General features: G+C 34.3%; 2 protein-coding genes and 1 pseudogene across 2 annotated transcripts; 2 read left to right on the forward strand and 1 right to left on the reverse strand.

The window, feature by feature from the left end:
• Positions 1 to 1,807: 1,807 nt before the first annotated feature.
• LOC111898591 (serine/arginine-rich SC35-like splicing factor SCL30A) lies at positions 1,808 to 4,592 on the forward strand. The gene is made up of 6 exons (XM_023894485.3): positions 1,808 to 1,965; positions 2,663 to 2,844; positions 2,954 to 3,031; positions 3,586 to 3,747; positions 3,924 to 4,061; positions 4,139 to 4,592. The coding sequence occupies exons 2-6, from the start codon at positions 2,666 to 2,668 to the stop codon at positions 4,428 to 4,430; spliced, it is 849 nt and encodes a 282-aa protein (XP_023750253.2). The 5' UTR covers positions 1,808 to 1,965; positions 2,663 to 2,665; the 3' UTR covers positions 4,431 to 4,592.
• Positions 4,593 to 12,667: 8,075 nt separating this feature from the next.
• On the forward strand, positions 12,668 to 13,601 carry LOC111898644 (serine/arginine-rich SC35-like splicing factor SCL33; annotated as a pseudogene).
• A 3,368-nt stretch (positions 13,602 to 16,969) lies between these two features.
• Positions 16,970 to 17,743, reverse strand: LOC111898643 (uncharacterized). The gene has a single exon (XM_023894545.1). The coding sequence runs from the start codon at positions 17,741 to 17,743 to the stop codon at positions 16,970 to 16,972; it is 774 nt and encodes a 257-aa protein (XP_023750313.1).
• Positions 17,744 to 18,689: the final 946 nt, after the last annotated feature.

Raw genomic sequence — 18,689 nt, forward strand, 5'->3', positions numbered from 1 at the left:
TGATTTTAATCATGTTCTGGAAACAATGTTTTTGTAAACACTTTTGTTAATAAACGAGTTGTTTTGAAAAGTTTAAGGGCCCGTTTGATATATAGCCGACTGGGTCCAGTCAGCACTTTTGGCTAACTCGGTCCGGTTAGCCCGTTTAATAAAAGGATAAACCGTGCCTGAACTGGTCCAATTCTCTGATTCGGTTGTGGATAATAGTCTGATTCGGTCTGGAGTAAAAACGACACTGACTGGAAAATTACCCCATTTTGCCCTGATACTTTGAATGCTCGATCGTGAACGATAAACCCCATCGTTTCTCCCTCTCCCACTTTTGTCTTCGCTGAAGTTTGCTCATCCCCTGTACCATCGCCAGTGTCTTCTGTAGTATGCTTCTTCCTGCCAGGGAGTTCTTCCATCATCACCATTCTTCTTCTCTTTAATCGGTTCATGAAATCGATTTCATGAAATAGTTTTTGAAATTGATTCATGAAATAGTTTATGAAATTTATTATTATCAAGTCATCTTCTTCAATAACAGGTTATCCATTTCCTTTTCATGTTCTTCCTTGAAATCGATTCCTGAAATTAATGTTTTGATTTAATGGAGTGTTGGCTGGGAAGATTTCATATTTTTGATGTTCTTACATATCGTTTTCATGTTCTTCCATGCTCTTCTGGTATGTATGTTTATATATCAAGTGATGCAATTTGTTTTCCAATGATGCTCATATAGAAACTTTTGGTGCTAGTAATATCAAGGTATGTGGATAATAATTACTCTAGTGATTGTATTTATAAGTCTTTCTATGTCATGGATAGATAACAATTGATTCAAAATTTCTAATTGTATGGATAATTTTCGACTGAGATTTCTTAAACAATTGTTGCAATAAAAGGTTCCAGTTACGTCTTGTCTATCTTATATTTATGCTTGAATTTAAACAATTTGTTGTCTTGGTGTTTCCTAGTTCATACACAATACGAGCAAATCATTGGAATTTCAATCTTCTCATGGTTTTTTTCCAGCCTATTGTAATTTATCCTCTTCTCCTATCAGTTCTGCTTTAAATGGTACAAAATCTGAATTAATATAGCAAATAATGTTTATTTATATAGCAAATAATGTTTATTTGCATTAATAAGCAATAAAACATGGGGCATAATTAAGTTTTTTCGCTAGGGGATTGAAAATCTATGGACCGGACCTACATAAAGGAATTATTATAAAAATGTTGATTGAGGGTAATATAGTCATTTTGCACAGTCAGCCAGAAGCAAAATCAAACAACAAAATTCAGTCAGGAGTTAATTCAATCAAAACTTCTAACCCAGTCAATTCAAACCCAATTAGCAACTATCAAACGACCTCTAAATTTGTTGAGATTTTTGGAATGTTACATAGTTCTTAAATATTTAAACCTTTATACTTAATTTCTTTTTAAATTAACTCATGTAATACATGACTATCACAAGTAGTACATTAAAAAATAATAGCAATATTTTTGTAATACCATGATTTACAAACATCATGCTCATATCGAACTAAAAAAAACATGATTACCATGTATGATAAAAGCTTTTTTTCTGGTTATTAAAGTCCAATAATCGTTACTGTTACAACTTACAATAGGTCCAAAACTTATTACAAAAGTTCGTTACTTAAATTACAACAATCATATCACCCTTTTAAATTACCACTTAAACAAAATCACATAAATAATTAGTTTCGAGAATACAATCCCAAACACCTACTTTATTTGTATTTTATTTTGGAACTTTTGAATTGAGTAAATATCTTTAAATAGTTGAAGGACTATTCATGAAATTGTTGGAATATCTTTCAATTTGTCTTTTCGAAAAGTTGCCCTAGCAAATAAAAACCCCAGTCGGCATATCCTCGCCGTCTTCATCACTCGAGTCATCCTCTCGCGGTCTTCTTCCAAATCGTCGAGATCTCTTCTGCATAATTTACAGGTATTTTCTACCTCTTCTTTTGAACTCAAATCAATCTCTCATGTGATTAGAAAAGCACTTTTAATTTCTTCCGGATCTCGTTTTCGTTTACATTCGGAATCGTCGTATTTCACTTCGTTATCTTTTTCTCCTTCTATGCTTGCTAATTCATATCATACTCGCCTTTGTTTTTGGATAATTTGGTGAATATATCACTGATAGTTGCTTACGCACGTAATTTCAAACTTCTATTCATTTACTTATCGGTATTAGGGTTTGCTAACGAACTTTATAACTTTCTTGATTATGTATTGATTCTTTTTCGGCTCTGAGTGCTTAGCTTACCAATTTGCTTTGTGAAGAAATAATGTAATTGTATTTCATAGCTAAAGCCTCAAAATTTCATGTTAACTGGCGTTATTTTGCACTTTTATTAGGTCATTTAGCCAATGTTTCAGTGAAAGGGATATAGTTGAAGATAGACATTTCATACTTGTTAATGAACTGTTTATCTTCATAAATTTGAGCATTTATACTATCTGGAACTGTATAACTAAGGTTTTAAGCTGACAATCAATTGATGAGTTTCATTCTATAAGAACTCCATCTCTGTGTTTTATCTTCATAATAGTTCTTTCTTTTATGTGGAGCATTCTTCTATTCTTATATTGATACAAATTTTCTATTGTTTTCTCATATTATTGAACATCACTTTCAGTAAATGGGTGGAAGGAGCTACTCTCCTTCACCTCCCAGGGGTGGCCATGGGAGGAGAGGAAGGAGCCCCAGTCCAAGGGGTCGCTATGGTGGTGGTGGTGGAGGAGGCGGCGGTGGTGGCCGTGGAAGAGATAGAGATCTTCCAACCAGTCTTTTAGTTCGCAATCTTCGCCATGATTGCAGGTTTGTTCTTACTTACACACTATTTGTCAAATGTCAAAACATTGTGATAAGTTTATATGTTCTTATTGTTTTATAATTAATTATTAATTATTAATATTAATATTTTCAGGCCTGAAGATCTCAGAAGGCCTTTTGGACAATTTGGTCCCTTAAAAGACATCTATTTGCCAAGGGACTATTACAGCGGGTGAGCTAATAATAAATAAACAATCATAACAAATTTATATCTTTTTTACTTTCTACACACTAAAAAGTAAAAACTTTATCCAAAATTGTTTTTTAGTTTCTACACACTAAAAAGTATGATACCATGTTATTATGTTGTCTCAAATTGGGTTTTATATTAAGTTGTTGAGATTCAACAGTTAAAAGTTTTGAAGACATGATTCAAGTAATAAGAGTAGTGAAGATGAGAGAAGGAAATTAGAGTTTGATTTCATTTGGAAGATATCAAGATTTCAAGTCTTGAAGAATTTCAAGTCAAAGTCAAAGTCATATTAATATTCACATTTGCAAGGTCAGCAGCCATGTGCTTGCTTTATCTGCTTATGATGATAATAACATTAACAAATAACAATAACAATAATCATAACCAATTAACCATAACCACCATTCAAATCACTAAAACTTTTAATTTTTATATAATTTTTTTACTTTGGTTCGGCTGTTAAACAAACTTATTTTTGAGTTTTGACATTATAACTTTTGTTTTTATAATTTATTTTTTATTTTATTTTGTAGGGAGCCAAGAGGGTTTGGATTTGTTCAATTTCTTGATCCCGCTGATGCTGCTGAAGCTAAATATCAGATGGATGGTCAAATTCTTATGGGCAGACAGTTGACTGTTGTGTTTGCTGAAGAGAACCGAAAGAAGCCTACTGACATGAGGCAAAGAGAAAGGAGGTAAATCTACTTCCTTATTATTAAATTATTATTTTTTTTTTAGTTTTTATAACAAGTAGATTTTTTAAGTTGATTGCAAAAGCTAGTCGTTTTTCTTAAAGGAATCGGAATGTAATCACTCATTCCATTCCTTGACCGCTTCCATTCCGAGGTTGTAACAATTTTTATTATTTCAGAGGCGGATCCGGAAGGCCTAGCGATCGTAGGCGGTCACCCCCACCGCGCTACTCCCGCTCTCCACCGCCACGCTACGCTCGTTCGCGGTCCCACAGCCGTGAATACTCCCCTCCTCCAAAGCGAAAGCAACACGTTAGGTAATAAATTAATAAAAATTGTATCATTCACAAGGGTATTTTGGTAATTTTCTCATTAACAATTTTTTGCTAAATAGGTCAATTTCACCTAGAGAGAAAAGACATAGTCGAGAGAGGTCATACTCACAGTCTCCGGTGAGACCGCGGTCACCGCCTTACGATGGGCCGCCAAGGAGCCGGAGCAGAAGTCCGCCCGTTGACCGGTCACCGCCGCCCTACAACGGGTCAAGGAGCCCGAGCCGTAGCCCTGTAAGGGACCGGCGCGGTGCACCCAGGGACCCGAGCCGGAGCCGGAGCCGTAGCCCAGTGGCTCGGGGTGGTGGATACTCGAGGGGTGAAGCCGATGTGGATGTTTCTCCTAGCCCGTGAGAGGTGAGTAGTTTTGTGAAACATGATTGTTGGTTGGTAGACAATGGTAATGTACTTTATGATGAGATGTTATTGTTCTTGTTCTACTACTACTACTACTACTTTATGAATGTTTGTTTTTGAATTGTGTTGGTTAGACAATTTTAATCTTGTGTTGCTTAATTGTGACTATATAGATAGAATCTATCTATAATTCTAATATGGGGATGTGGTGATGACGTGGCATAAACTTAATTTTGGTGGGATGAAAATTACTTTATCCACCATATATGTGTTTTAGAATGGCAATGGTTTTATAAAACTAGCAAGAAGCCAAGGATAAAACAAAGTCAATTGATTATTTGACAACCAAAGAAGTGATTTGCAAACCATGTGACACAACTAAAAAGAACACTTACATCTATTATGAGTAAGCATACTTAACAATAATGTCAAAACAAGGGCTTTCTTAGGGGTAATTAGACTAAACAATTACTTATTTCTGAAATTTTAAATTTGCCACCACATAATGAGGAACACCTCTTCAAGATACCCGTCACCTTCTCCAATACACATCATTCTCACAAAGAGGACAAGTTGTTTTGTTTGTCATTGGCGCTATCTTCCATGGTAAGTGGGTTTGTAATCCCAATTGATAATTCTTTATCATGTATTTTTTTTGTTTAACTTTTGTGATTCCGCCTACAAAATGATGCAATATATTTTTTTTTAGGGAAAATGACAATTTAGCCCTATAATGTTTTTGGAATTTGTCGAATTAGTCTCAACTATTTTTGGTGTTTTTTGGGGCATAAAGTTGGAAGTGACCTGTCGTTTTAGTCATTACAACCTATTTTACCTGGTTTAAAGAGACACATTATCAAATAAAGGAATGTTAACACTGACATGGATGGAACGATTTTGTTTTTGTGTTTGCATGGTTACACCACAATACTCTGACTGTTCATTACACGCCTCCATATATAACAACCATTCGTGCCCTAAATTGGTTGTAATAGTTAGGAAACCAAGTTTTGGATGTAATCTACTGCTATGTACTTATTAACATATATGTAAACTCATGTAACCCAGACAAATGAAAACACATTTTATGAGTTGTAGTCTTAAAAACCCTAAGATCGAAAATGTATATGTATTTTTATACTTAAAATAGTATTACGTAGGTTTGTTATTATATAAAACAATTTGAATGCATGTTACCCCATAAACTAAATGTATTGTTGATTTCCCATGTGAGTTGTTACAACCATGCTAAAACCGAAGTTGGCCTGCTGCGACGTTCTTCAGGCGTCGGAATGTTAAGCATTTGCCACCCCAGACCTGCCGGTCTAGCTGTAGCTAGCAACTTAGGTGCAAAATTGTCAGTCTCGTATAGATCTATACACAAATGTCACGCTCTCTTACCGAGATTCTGGTTATCATTCAGGACTTTAGTATGTACTCTGGTAGGTATGGTGAAGACTTTGTCTCACATAATTGTTTCAACAAGTTTACGTGTTAGTGTAATGAAAACCTTTATATCTGACACTTTTCCATAGCATTCACATAGTGTATAATAATTATATACTTTTATATAATTATATTGTCTTGTCCCAAAATGTTATAATAGTGTTAATGACACATAAACTATATATATATATATATATATATATATATATATATATATATATATATATATATATATATATAGTCAAGATCAAATGAGAAGGAAAATTTTGGAAGGAAGGTAAGAAATTTTTTATATGTATATTTTCTTAGCAAAAAAATGAAATGAATCATTAGATGATTCAAAAGTAAGATGATGCACAAGAAAAAATTCTGAAAAGAACACCTTCATGATTCACTTTTAGGTAAATCAAGAAAAAAAATTCACTTTTATAACAATTTTAGTGAATATCAACAAAATCATCATAAAAATGATCATCGAAACGCTTTTTCGGGATTTTTTTTGATAAATCATGTTATTATTGATTCATTTGTTTTGTTCGCGAAAAAAATAAGTCGAAAAAAAATTTCTTACATTCCTACCAAAAAAGATTTATTACCGGATATATATATATATATATATATATATATATATATATATATATATATATATATATATATATATATATATATATATATATATATATATATATATATATATATATATATATATGGGAGCGTTCAATCGAGAACATTTCTTATCGTGAGAATATTTGAAAACAAATTTGAAAAACACAATTTTTTTTAATTAAATTTATAAAATAATATTCATATAAATCAAAAAATAGTTATAAACAAGTAAAACACCCACTAACTAATACCACTCGCCACCCAACCAACACCACCACCCATCACTAACCACCACCACCACTAACCACCACCCACCACCAACCACCATCCACCATCACCACTCACCACCATTACCACCCAACCACCACCACCCCCACACACCTCCACCACCAATCACCACCGTCTGCCACCACCACCTACAACCACTACCTACCACCCATCACCACCACCCGCCACCACCACCCACCACCCGCCACCACCACCCACCACCACCAACCACCACCCACAACCACCACCCGCCACCCCCACCCATCACTAACTACCACCCACCACCCATCACTACCCACCACTCACCACCACCACCACCTGCCACCATCACCACCACCAACACCACCCAACCACCACCACCCGCCACCACCACCCACCTCCACCACCCATCACTACCGCCCACCACCACCACTAACAACCATTACCTTTCACCTGCCACCACCCACCGACCACAACCACTACCCACCACCAACCATCACCACTCATCACTACCCACCACCCACCACCACCCGTTACCCAACAAACACCACCCATCACTAATCACCACAACCCACCACCCATCACCACCCACCACCACCCGCCACCACCATCACCAGCTACCACCATCACCACCCAACCACCACCACCACCCACCTCTACCACTCATCACCACCGCCCACCACCACCACCAACAACCATTACCTACCACCCATTACCACTACCCGCCATTACCACCCATCACTACCAACCACTACCCACCACCACCGCCACCACCCGCCACCACCTACTACTCACCCACCACAACCACCACCCACCACCACAACTACCACCAACCATCACCACCCATCACTACCCACCACCCACAACCACCCGCCACCCAACCACCACCACGACCCATCATTAACCACCACCACCTACCACCCATCACTACCTACCACCACCATCACCACCCAACCACCACCACTACCCACATCCACCACCCATCACAACCGCTTGCCACCACCACCCATAACCACTACCTACCGGCCATCACCACCACCCGCCACCACCACCACCACCACCCATCACTACCCATCCCCACCAACCACCACCCACCTCCACTACCCGCCACCACCACCCATCACTAACCACCACCCACCACCCATCACTACCCACTACCACCATCACCACCCAAGCACTACCACCTACCACAACCACCCACCTCCACCACCCATATCCACCGCCCACCACCACCACCAACTATTACCTACCACCCATCACTACCTACTACCACCAACCACTACCCACCACCACCACCCACCACAACCATCACCCACCATCACAACCACCATCACTCATCACTACCCACCACCACCCATCACTACCCACCACCCACCACCACCCGGCACCACCACCACCACCACCACCACCAACTACCACCACCATCACCACTCACCGTCATCACCACCCGCCACCACCACCCACACACACCCACCAAAACCACCACCCATCACTATCACCACCACTTGCAACCACCCACCACCACCCATCACCACATAGCACCACCACCTATCACTTACAAAGATTTGTTATTGTATTTTTGATTCATTAGTTTTTCTCGTGTATATAATCACATGTGATTATATGTATTGAATCATATATGATTTATATGTTATTAAATACATATAATCACATGTGATTAAATATACGTGAAAAACTAGTGACTAGAGAATGCAAAAATGAATATTGTCCATGTAAATCGTATGTGATTAGATGCATATAATTACACGTGATTATATGTATTTAATAAAATATTATTTACTTGGGCCGTATTCATTTTCGTGTTTTCGATTTAATAATTGACATCGTGCATTACATCACATGTGATTATATATATTTAATCACATATGGTTTACATGGAAAATATTTGTTTTCACGTGTTGATTCAATAGTTGTTCTTATATACTTAATCACCTGTGATTATATTTATTTAATCACATATATTCTTATGTAAAATATTTATTCTTGCATCGATTCAATAATTGTTCTAATATATTTAATCACATGTGATTATATTTATTTAATCACATGTGATTTATGTAGACAAGTTTCATTATTTATTTCTCAATTCAATAGTTGTACTCATGTACTTAATCACATGTGATTATACGTATCAAATCGCATATGATTTATGTTGATGATATTCATGATTCAATATTTTTTTCTTATGTATTTAATCATATGTGATTGTATGTATTAATCTATGATTAATGTGGAAAAAGAAAAACTATTTAATCAAAAACGAGAAAATGAATCTTGTGTACAGAAATCATATGTGACAAAATGTACAAGAACAACTATTGAACAAGAATGTGAAAATGAATATTGTCCATATAAATCATATCTAATTAGATACATATAATCTCATGTAATTAAGCACACAAGAACAACAACTGAATCGAGAACGCAAAATAAATATTTTCCACATAAATTATATGTGATTAGATACATATAATCACATGTGATTATATGCATTTAATCACATATGATTTATGTGGATAATATTTATCTTTGTGTTCTCAATTCACTAGTTGTTTTTGTGTATATAATCATATGTGATTATATGTATCTAATAGCATATGATTTATATAGACATCATTATTTTTTGTCCGTATAATCATATGTGACTAGATACATATAATCACATATGATTATACGTATTTAATCACATATGATTACAGTGGACAAAGAACAATTATTGAATCAAAAATGTGACAATGAATCTTATCCACATAAATCATATATGATTGGATAAATATAATCACATGTGATTATATGTATTTAATCAGATATGATTTATGTAGACAATATTTATTTTTGCGGCTTAGACTGAATAATTTCTTTTGTGTAATTAATCACATGTGATTATATGTATATAATCACATATGATTTGAGGTGGACAAGATTCAATTTTTCCTTCTCGATTCAATAGTTGTGCTCATGTACTTAATTACATACAATTATACATATAATCACATGTGATAAATTACATGAGAACAATTATTAAATCGACAAAGAAAAAATGAATTATGTCCACATAAATCATATGTGATTATATGTATTTAATCACATATGATTAATTTGGATAAAGATTTGTTTTCGCTTTCTTGGTTCAATATTTGGATAAAGATTCGTTTTCGTATTTTCTATTCAATAATTTTTCTCATGTATTTATTAATATATGATTATATGTATTTAATCACATATGATTCAATATTTGTTCTAGTGTATATAATCACATGTGATTATATGTATCTAATCACATGTGATTATATGTATCTAATCACATATGATTTATATGGACAATATTCTTTTTGTTCATATAAATCATATGTGATTAGATACATATACTCACATGTGATTAGATACATTTAATCACATATGATTAAAGTTGAGAAAAACAATAATTGAATCGAGAACATGATAACGAATCTTGTCCACGTAAATCATATGTGATTGGATACATATAATCACATATGATTATATGTATATAACCACATATGATTTATGGTGGACAAGATTCATTTTTGCCTTCTCGATTCAATAGTTGTGCTCATGTACTTAATCACATACGATTATACATATAATCACATGTGATAAAATACATTAGAACAACTATTGATCGACAAAACAAAACTGAATTGTGTCCACATAAATCATATGTGATTAGATTCATATAATCACACGCGATTAGATATATTTAATCACATATGATTAATTTGGATAAAGATTTGTTTTCGTGTTTTTGGAATATTTGTTGTCGTGTATATAATCACATATGATTGTATGTATCTAATCATATATGATTTATATAAACAAGATTCGTTTTCATATTTTCCATTCAATAGTTTTTCTCATGTATTTAATCACATCTAATTATATGTATTTAACAACACATAGTTAGAGTGATTGTGTGAACAAAGATTTGTTTTCGTGTTTTTGATTCAATGGTTGTTCTCATATATATAATCACATGTGATCTTATGTGTCAAATCACATATGATTTATATAGACACAATAATTTTTTGTCCATATAAATCATATGTGATTAGATACATAAAATCACATGTGATTAGATGTATTTAGTCACATATGATTAAAGTTGACAAAGAACAATTATTGAATCGAGAGCGCAATAATAAATCTTGTCAACATAAATCATATGCGATTCAATAGTTGTTCTCGTGTATTTAAATACATACAATCACATAAATCATATGTGATTATATGAATTTTAATCACATAAATCATATATGATTAGATACATATAATCACATGTGATTATATTTTATGTGGACAAGATTCATTTTCATATTTTCAATTCAAGTGTTGTTCTATTGTATTTAATCACATATGATTATATGTGATTAAATATATATAATCATCTATAGTCAATATGATTGTATGTGGTTAGAATAAAATTTTATCTCTATTATTTATTTGTGTTCTTGTGTATATAATCACGTGTGATTATATATATATCTAACCACACATGATTTATATTGATGCAATTTGTTTTTGCGGTCTCGATTCAATAGTTATTTCTCGTATATTTAAACATATATATATATATATATATATATATATATATATATAGGGTAAAGTGAATATACCTAACAACCTTATATAAGCTTAGGTACCTAACTCCATAATACTACATCGGTGTGTATCATATTTACATTATATTTGCCTAAGGTTCTTAAAGTTTAACCTCATAACTTGATTACTTCCAAAATCTTTGGACTTTCACCAATATCTTTTTTTTTACATCACGTCTTTCTATCGAATACCACCTGATAGACTTCATATCCTACCGCTACAAATGAAAGGATGTAGGAGAAATATAATGATGAATTTCCAAATTTTTTTGAAGTAAATCAAGTTTAGGGATGAAGTTTAAGAAACTTGGATGATTGCAATGAAAATTTAATGCAAAATGACGTAGTTTGATGAGGTTAGGTACCTAAGCTTATATAAGGTTGTTAGGTATATTCACTTTACCCATATATATATATATATATATATATATATATATATATATATATATATATATATATAACCACATGTGATTAACATACCATTGATAACCTTATATGAATAAAACAACATATTTTAGGTCAAATCTCACAAAAATGGTACCATAACCTGGTTATGACCATTTTTGTTAGAAAACCTTATTTTTTTTTTTTATAGAAAATAATAGATTTTTAAGGTTTCTTTTTGTAAAACCAAATCCTTGGTATTTCTAACTAGTTTCATAACGTATGTCCAAAATAACATATTTTGATTTATATCCCACAAAAATAGAGTAATAACTTGGTTTTAACCATTTTTGCTAGAAAAGTCATATTATGTTAATAAAAACCCTAGTTTTTATAGTTTTGTTTTTATGACTTTCCTTAAGAACATATATCATGCTTATACTCATTTTTCATATATTTGTATTTTAACCAACATACCACACACAAATGTTCATAATACTAGGTAATAAAATTATTTCATGTCGATAACACTTTTACACAACATAAAGATAAAGCATCTATAACAACTTGTATTATTATACAATTTTACTTGTACTTCCCCCTAAAACTTGGATAAAAACGAAAATAAGGGGTATGAACTCACATTGAGTGTTTTTCTTGGTGGATAAAGAGGTGAAGATGAATAATTTCAAGCTAAGAACACTTAAAGACACTTGAAGAACACTTGAAGGTCGAAATATCCTATGGATATTAGCACATTTTATTGTGTGTAATTGTAACAAAACTAGTATATATGTGTATAGAATCACTAGATTAGTAAGGAAAAAATTACCAAAAGATCAAGAACTAACTTATGGAGATTAATCACCATTCAAATCACTAAAAGTTTTAATTTTTATATAAATTTTTACTTCCATGAGGCTGTTTGTAAAATCTTGTCAGACTTTCTTTCTCGCTGACATTATCAAACAACCTTAATCTTACATGGTAATAACACAAACTTATTTTTGAGTTTTGACATTATAATTTTTTGTTTTTATAAATTTTTTATTTTGTAAGGAGCCAAGAGGGTTTGGATTTGTTCAATTTCTTGATCCCGCTGATGCTGCTGAAGCTAAATATCAAATGGATGGTCAAATTCTTATGGGAAGACAGCTGACTGTTGTGTTTGCTGAAGAGAACAGAAAGAAGCCTACTGATATGAGGCAAAGAGAAAGGAGTTAAATTTACTTCCTTATTATTAGATTATGGAATCGGAATGTAATCAATCATTCCATTCCTTGACTGATTCCATTCCGAGGTTTTAACAGTTTTTATTATTTTAGAGACGGATTTGGATGTCCTAACGATCGCAGGCGGTCACCTCTACCGCGCTACTCCTGCTCACCACCGCCACGCTACGCTCTTTCCCGCTCCCACAGCCGTGAATACTCCCCTCCTCCAAAGCGAAAGCAACACGCGAGGTAATAAATTAAAAAAAAAATATATCTTTTATAATTTATATAATCTTGTATTATTCACAAGGGTATTTTGGTAATTTTCTCATTAAACAATTTGGTTATATAGGTCGATTTCTCCCCGAGAGAAAAGACACAGTTGAGAAAGGTTATACTCACAATCTCCGGTGAGACCCTGATCACCACCTTATGATGGGTCGCCAAGGAGTCGGAGCCGGAGCCCGCTTGTTGAGCGGTCACCGCCGCCCTACAACAGATCGAGGAGCCCGATCCGTAGCCCTGTAAGGGACCGGGACCAGCGCGGTACACCCAGGGACCAGAGCCGGAGTCCTGTGGCTCGTGGTGGATACTCGAGGGGTGAAGCCGATTTGGATGTTTCTCCTAGCCCTTGAGAGGCGAGTAGTTTTGTTAAACATTGTTGGTTGGTAGACAATGTACTTTATGATGAGATGTTATTATTCTTAATTGTTCTACTACTACTACTACTACTTTATGAAATGTTTTGTTGATTGCTTATTTTTAACTCAATAACTACTTTTTGATAAAGTGCTTATTATGGCTTTTTGAGAGTAGTTAAAAATTATTTTTGAGAGTGTTTTTGGTTTTACCAAACATCCAACACTTTATTTTTGAACGTCGATAAATATTTTTCTGACTTGATATCAAACAACAGGAAACTTTTTTTTTTTTCCAGTTGTAAATGCTTGTCCTTCCAAATGTTATTTGTAACCTTTTGGGACACACTTTTTTAATTAAACGTGATAACACTATTAAGTCCGTTTAGAATGACAAGTGCGTCTTTGTCTTTTCCGTTATTTGTATCTTTTTGTTGAAAGAGACCTTAGAAACTTAGAATCAACTAAATTACTTATATGAGTTCAAATCAAGTCTTAATTATCCTAAATTTTTGAGCTTCATCATTACAAGTGCCAACAAAACGTGGTTGTGTGTTGTTTCGCTTCACCATCCACGGATGAAGACAACAAATCGGGGGAGGAGAGAGAAACTAACAGTCGTATGTTTGACTGTTTAATCGACTTTTAATTTTCTTTTTATTAAGCTTTTAAATTTTAATAACATCTTACATCTTTTACCTATAAATACTACACATTTTAACTATATTTTACACTTCTAAAGCAGTCTACTTTCTTTATTTATTCTTCAAAAATGGACCCAAACCAAAATATCCATCCACTCCAAATACCCCAAACAATCTAAGTAATTATCAAACTTACATGCAATTGTTGAACTCTCCAATCCAATAATCTTTATTTACTAACCTTGCATACGACCCATAATTCTACCAACATAACTACAACAACAATTAATTTAACTCCAATTTCAAGGTTTTCAACTTTCTCAACAATTCCAAACACAGTCATCTCAAGTTTATTATCTCAACCCCAAATTGTAAACCTCGGCAATGACGACGAACGGGTCCAAGAAACACCACAACCATCTCGAAGAAGGCAACCAAAAGAAAAAGGGAAAAAAGCAGTGGCTTGGAACAAAGAAGAGGAGGAAACTTTAGCGAAAGTTTGGATTTTCATATCGTGTGACTTAGGCAACGCACAATCCAGAGAAAGTTTTTGGAATCATGTTTTGGATCACTTTCAAGCGCTACTAGGAAGGCAAACGGATCGGTGGTACGATGCAGTTAACGGAAAATGGTGTGATCTACGGGCGACTTGCACAAAGTTTAATGATATATTTGAGAATCTAAAAAATATACAGAAAGGTGGTTGCAACGACTTCAACATTTTGTCAACTGCGTGCTACCAATTTATAGTTACCAACAATGGTAAACCATTCGGTCACCAAAAAATGTGGGAAGTTTGTTGTAAGGGTCCAAAATGAGTCTTTAATATGGAGACGTTGCATTCAGACTCGACCACTCGACCACTGGCTCCAACAAAAGACCAAGAACTTCCGATTCAGACGTGGGTTTTGGCCTAGAACTCAATGATGAATTCGAGGTTGCCGAGGTAGAGGGTCCACCGGAAGTCCAACTTCGTCGACCACTAGGAAGGGACGAAGCAAAACGGATGGCGTATTCAAGCGGAAAAGCAATTGCAACTAACGACGACAGGCTTGTGGAATCCATAAATAAAACTCTAAGTATTCTTGAAAAAATACCAATCAACGGAGGAAGCTCATACGGTAAATCATTCTTACCGATCTTCAAATCAAAAACACAAGCCTCAACCGGATCTCGACCTGAAAAATCTAACGATATTTCTAAAAATCTAAAAACATGTCCGCGATAAATATGGAAATTAGGTTTTAATATTTATGTTTTAGTTGGTATGTTTTATGTTTTTTAAGTAATTTAGGATTTTATTTTATTTTTATGTTTTTTTAAGTATTTTAGGATTTAAATTTGTGAGTTTTAAATTAATGTAATGTGTTTTTAATTTAATGTCTGTTTTTATTTGAATTATATTTTTATTTTAATCTAATAATGTCAAAAAAAGAAAAAAAATGTTGTCGAGTGGTAACCATTTCCGAGAGCTAGTGGTTTGGTAGTGGAGCTAACATGATGCTGAGATGACATCATTTTTTGAATGGGTTGGGTGTGACCGTATCCCTTATCCTTAATAAATATTCATTTACAATAAATTTATTAGAGGTATTCACATTGATCTTCCTTTTTTTTTTTTTTTTTTTTTTTTTTTTTTTTTTTTTTCGTTCACTTATATTCTTCCCAATAAATAAACTTAGAGCATTCACAATGGGGAGTTTAATGAAATAGTTGAATGAGGTGTCATGCCTACTAGTCATTCAATGGATACAACTCCACCATTGTGAAATGCCACCTTAACATTCAATGGATTTGGAGTTCAATGGGAAAAAGGAAAGTATTTAAATCTTTAAATAAATATTCTTTTAATATGTTCCATTGAACTTGTAGAGTTTAATGCATTGTGAGATAAAAATGAATAGAGTTGTATGGAATAGTAAATGATGATGTGACACTCCATTGAACTCTATAGAGTTTAATGCATTGTGGATGCCCTTAGGAGTAATGATCTTATCCCAATCTTGGCACTTTCTTATTTTTTCTGTCATTAAATTAGACTCGCGCATATTTGATAATGTGTAGTTCATGTCAAGTATGTTATTTTATATCTTTTTATGTCTTGATGAGACGGTATTTTTCTAGTTTGCATGTCATTAAAGTCGTATTATCTAGGAGTTAATTAAAGATTATTTTATATCTTATTTAAAGTTACATTCTCATCACATCAATTATATTATTTGTTGAGCTTCTAAGTTTAATAATCATCTATGATTGATTGTACCGGGACAACTGGACAAGAACTTAAAGTAGAACCAATGTATATTACCAAAGCAACAAGGCAAAAATTTTCAACACAAAATGTATAAACTTATTAAAGGATAGTCATAAGTATATGTACTAATATCGACCCTTGCTTAAATCTCTACTACCTAACAAAAATCCAAAAAACGGTAAATCAGTTTTGATGGAATTCTGGTTCTTTTTCTTTCTTTTCTTTTTCTTTTTCTTTTTCTAGAACTAGAAGCCACCCATTTCTTCATGCCATGAACTGAAAAAAGGCTACCCCGATACATATGAACATATGACCATCTATCTTCCCAACCAACAAGATTGACTTCATGGAAACCCCCGTTTTTGACTTTGTAAACAAACATCGGCTGTTACTAAAATGTCTCCAGAAATGTTCCAAAAACCTACAATCTCTATATATTCATAAGTAAGAGGTGGTTTGGAATCAAACTAACATTGGATCATCCATTGATCATTCTGCTTCAATACCCACAACTCCATGCTAAAGGAGTGGGTACTATAATACACTAATCCAACTTCACCATGCAAATCAACCAACATAGTTTCAACCCAATCGTCTCCTGTTTTTCTAGGAGGATCAATCAGCCCGAATTCCTCCTTCCTTATATCAAAACGTACCACTTTCTTTCTGTGATTGGGTGGTAATGGCTCAAAAAACTCAAAACTTACAGTATGCCTCATTTGTCTATGAAACCCTAACCAATGCAAACATGCATGTGCGAATATACCCTTACCCTTCATGAGATAACGTGGGATTTGGGTTATCTCTCGCCATGAGTCGGTGCCCAAGACATGCACCATGGTATGCTCTGTATACATTCTCTTCCCAATCTTCACCAAGGCTAAGGCCAACATCTTGAAAGTGTTGGTAGAAGCATCGAAACCAAGGCCAGATGATTGCATTATCTTGATAGGTGGCAACTCATAACGTTGATTCCTTAGAGGATGGATCACAGACAGAGTGGTTGAAGGAAAGTCGGTGTCGCTGTACTCTGATAAATAGAGTAGCCCATTGCAAGAACCTCTAATGTTGTGTCTGTTATACTCATAGAACGGCGCCTTACATTCAAACTCCAAAACCGAGTCCTTTTTCGCCACATTTTTTTTGGATTTAGTGATACGAAAAAGAGTTAGAAGGTCGCAACCAGGATCAGGGTACATTCTCAACATGATCGGAATGGGTTCTTCTGCTACTCGATTCATCTGGATGATGGCAAGGTTAGGTTCATCGATATACTTACACCACTGTTTGCATACACACCGGTCCGATCCAAAGATTTGACCGACATTCTTGACAGGATGTCGTAGATGAGGTCTGCCGGCAACTAATGACCCATGTCGGTCACACTCTCTGTCGCGCACTTTTTTGAAGGGTATCTAAGATACATGCGGTATATATAGGGCCGATCTGTTTGAATAAATATTATAACTCAAACCCTAAATGCATCATGTCGCCGATATTTATACTAAACATATCGACTAACCTTATAGACTCATGATTCTTTGAGATCACAAGAGATAAACATACATATATAGGTGAGATTTGATAACTAAATATCCTATAAAAATTTTCCTTAAAAGAAAAGTATCCTTCCTTCCTCAAACTCTTTATTTTTTTAAACAATTGATACTATTAAATAAAATACATACGGTAACCATCCGTTCCGTGTTTGTCATTTATTTTGTTAGGTTAATATCATCATGACAAACTATTGGACTTTAGTTTAAAAGCATTATAAGAAGAATATTGGGCTTTAGTAGCGACCCTATCTCAGAATCTCAGGTGTTAAACTCTACCCTTCGATTTTGTGCCTAATCTAACAACTGAAAACACGCATCGTACACAACAATACCAGCGACGACAATAGTAGCTACATATGTCATCGCTAATACTCGAAAAAAAATATCGTGAATACTTCCCTCCAATGTGCCGCCACTAAAACTGTTTCATCGCCGCTATAGGTTGTTGCCGCTAAATCTATTCGCATATCTAGACATCTTCTCCATTTTTCATGTGTATTATGCTTGCTTCCTCTTGAGAAAGTCCATCCACATCTGACAATTAGAACACAATTCAGACAAAGCCACCAATGATTCTCATACAATAATATTGTTGCTACGTAGCCTTCTGGATGCTTGATAGTGAGTT

Source organism: Lactuca sativa, chromosome 2 (assembly GCF_002870075.4).
Source record: "Lactuca sativa cultivar Salinas chromosome 2, Lsat_Salinas_v11, whole genome shotgun sequence".
In the NCBI taxonomy this organism is placed as follows: domain Eukaryota; kingdom Viridiplantae; phylum Streptophyta; class Magnoliopsida; order Asterales; family Asteraceae; genus Lactuca; species Lactuca sativa.

Coding starts and splice junctions, on each gene's coding strand:
- LOC111898643 (XM_023894545.1), bottom strand. CDS start 17,743: ATGAATCGAGTAGCAGAAGAACCCATTCCGATCATGTTGAGAATGTAC.
- LOC111898591 (XM_023894485.3), top strand. CDS start 2,666: ATGGGTGGAAGGAGCTACTCTCCTTCACCTCCCAGGGGTGGCCATGGG. Junction 2,845..2,953: donor AATCTTCGCCATGATTGCAG/GTTTGTTCTTAC, acceptor TAATATTTTCAG/GCCTGAAGATCTCAGAAGGC. Junction 4,062..4,138: donor AAGCGAAAGCAACACGTTAG/GTAATAAATTAA, acceptor TTTGCTAAATAG/GTCAATTTCACCTAGAGAGA.